At 36.4% G+C, this 1535-nt stretch overlaps 1 protein-coding gene across 1 annotated transcript in view; it reads right to left on the bottom strand.

The window, feature by feature from the left end:
* Nucleotides 1-498: 498 nt before the first annotated feature.
* The window catches only part of tgm1l5 (transglutaminase 1 like 5), a 14724-nt gene continuing 13687 nt past the window's right edge, over nucleotides 499-1535 (bottom strand). Inside the window, exons 12-14 of the mRNA XM_016454578.1 lie at nucleotides 995-1155; nucleotides 755-891; nucleotides 499-643 (exon numbers count right to left, since the gene is read on the bottom strand). Of these exons, the coding sequence (XP_016310064.1) occupies nucleotides 499-643; nucleotides 755-891; nucleotides 995-1155 (443 nt within the window). The remainder of the gene's footprint in view (nucleotides 644-754; nucleotides 892-994; nucleotides 1156-1535) is intronic.

The following is a 1535-nucleotide window of genomic DNA, read 5'->3' as shown; positions in this document are numbered from 1 at the left end:
CATCATTGTCCAGTATTGTACTGTCAGCAATTTATTATAAAAACGTTTTCATAATTGTAACATACATATTTGCATACATAATTATTCAGGTGCATGTGTAATAACTTGCGGAAACTTGAGGCTACAGCAGCGCTTCTTCTTCGTCGTCGTCTTGTCTGATGCACCACGACCTCGACCCTCCCCACCCTCCAACCATTCGAATTTCCGTAGGCGGGAATTATTTTAATGATATTCTAATGGGCCGCTTTGTGACATCACAAAACCCGGAAAACAAACGCTGTAGTCCAAACGAGCCGTTCGTTGTAGTTCTTGAAAAGGGATTTTTTAAAAACGAAATATCTCCCTTTGGAGTGGACTTTGAGATTTGTAAGTTTGAAGATCTTTTTTATGCCCAAACGTACACACTACACACTGACTAAAACTCAAAAAGTGAAAAAGCATAATAGGACCCCTTTAAGAATGTAGATGTTTGCACTGATAAGATGAAGTGAAGATTATTCAGTGATCTTTGACCAGGATGTTTGCGACCCCATGCACCTGAGTGAGCTGAGGACAGTCAAGTGTTGCTAGAAGCTTCTGTGGGCCGGACCGTTTGGGGACAACTGTCTCTGTCAGACACTTTGAGGCTTGGTCTGCAATATCACTGAAAGAAAGTATGAAAAAAAAAGTTATTTCAAAAATATAAATGTAAAAGTTATATGTATTAGTATTACGAAAAACAGTTTGACTCAGTCATTGCAAATGGATGTCTTACCCATAGTGAATGGTTTTGACGTGCTGCATTCCCAATCCTTCAATCCGGAATATGACGTTCTTCAGCACACAGGGCAGTGGGTTCTGGAACTTGATTTTGACTTTCAGCTCTCTGCCCAGCACAGCATCACATACAGGCTAAGAGAGAAAATAACACACAACAGTCACATTAATGCAATATTTTGCCATGATGGATAATATCATGTGTAATCTCAATATACAGTGAGTCATCTGAACTCACAGTGATGATGAGGTCTGGTGTGCGCAGCCTGAAGCTGAACTGTTTGGCCAGAGTTTGTCTAGTCTCAGTGACCTGTCCAGAGAGAGTGAGCATCAGCACCGCATGACCCACCAGATGGTCCTTATAGTCCTCATACTGCACCGTCCACTCCAGAGACTGGACTATAAAGCCAAAAGATTCATACTACATAAGTCTAAATACATTATGACAAATATAAATTTGAAATGTACAGAAGTAAGTTTTTCCATCTAGTTTTCATCTAGATTCTATTCATTTTTATTGATTTTTTTATTTATTACAATCTGAGTTACCAAATTAAATTAAATTAAAATAGAATAAAATTGTTTTAGTCTTTGCAAATATACACCATACCAGTATTATTTTTGTATTATTTATATATTATTATAATTTTTTATATATTTTTTTATATATATTTTATATATAATATTTTATATGTGCATTTATTTTATTATACAGTGGGTACGGAAAGTATTCAGACCCCCTTCAATTTTTCACTCTTTGTTATATTGCAGCCATTTGC

This window comes from Sinocyclocheilus anshuiensis, unplaced genomic scaffold, assembly GCF_001515605.1.
Source record: "Sinocyclocheilus anshuiensis isolate Anshui unplaced genomic scaffold, SAMN03320099.WGS_v1.1 scaffold67, whole genome shotgun sequence".
NCBI lineage: Eukaryota > Metazoa > Chordata > Actinopteri > Cypriniformes > Cyprinidae > Sinocyclocheilus > Sinocyclocheilus anshuiensis.
This window is presented reverse-complemented; position numbering and strand designations above follow the sequence as displayed.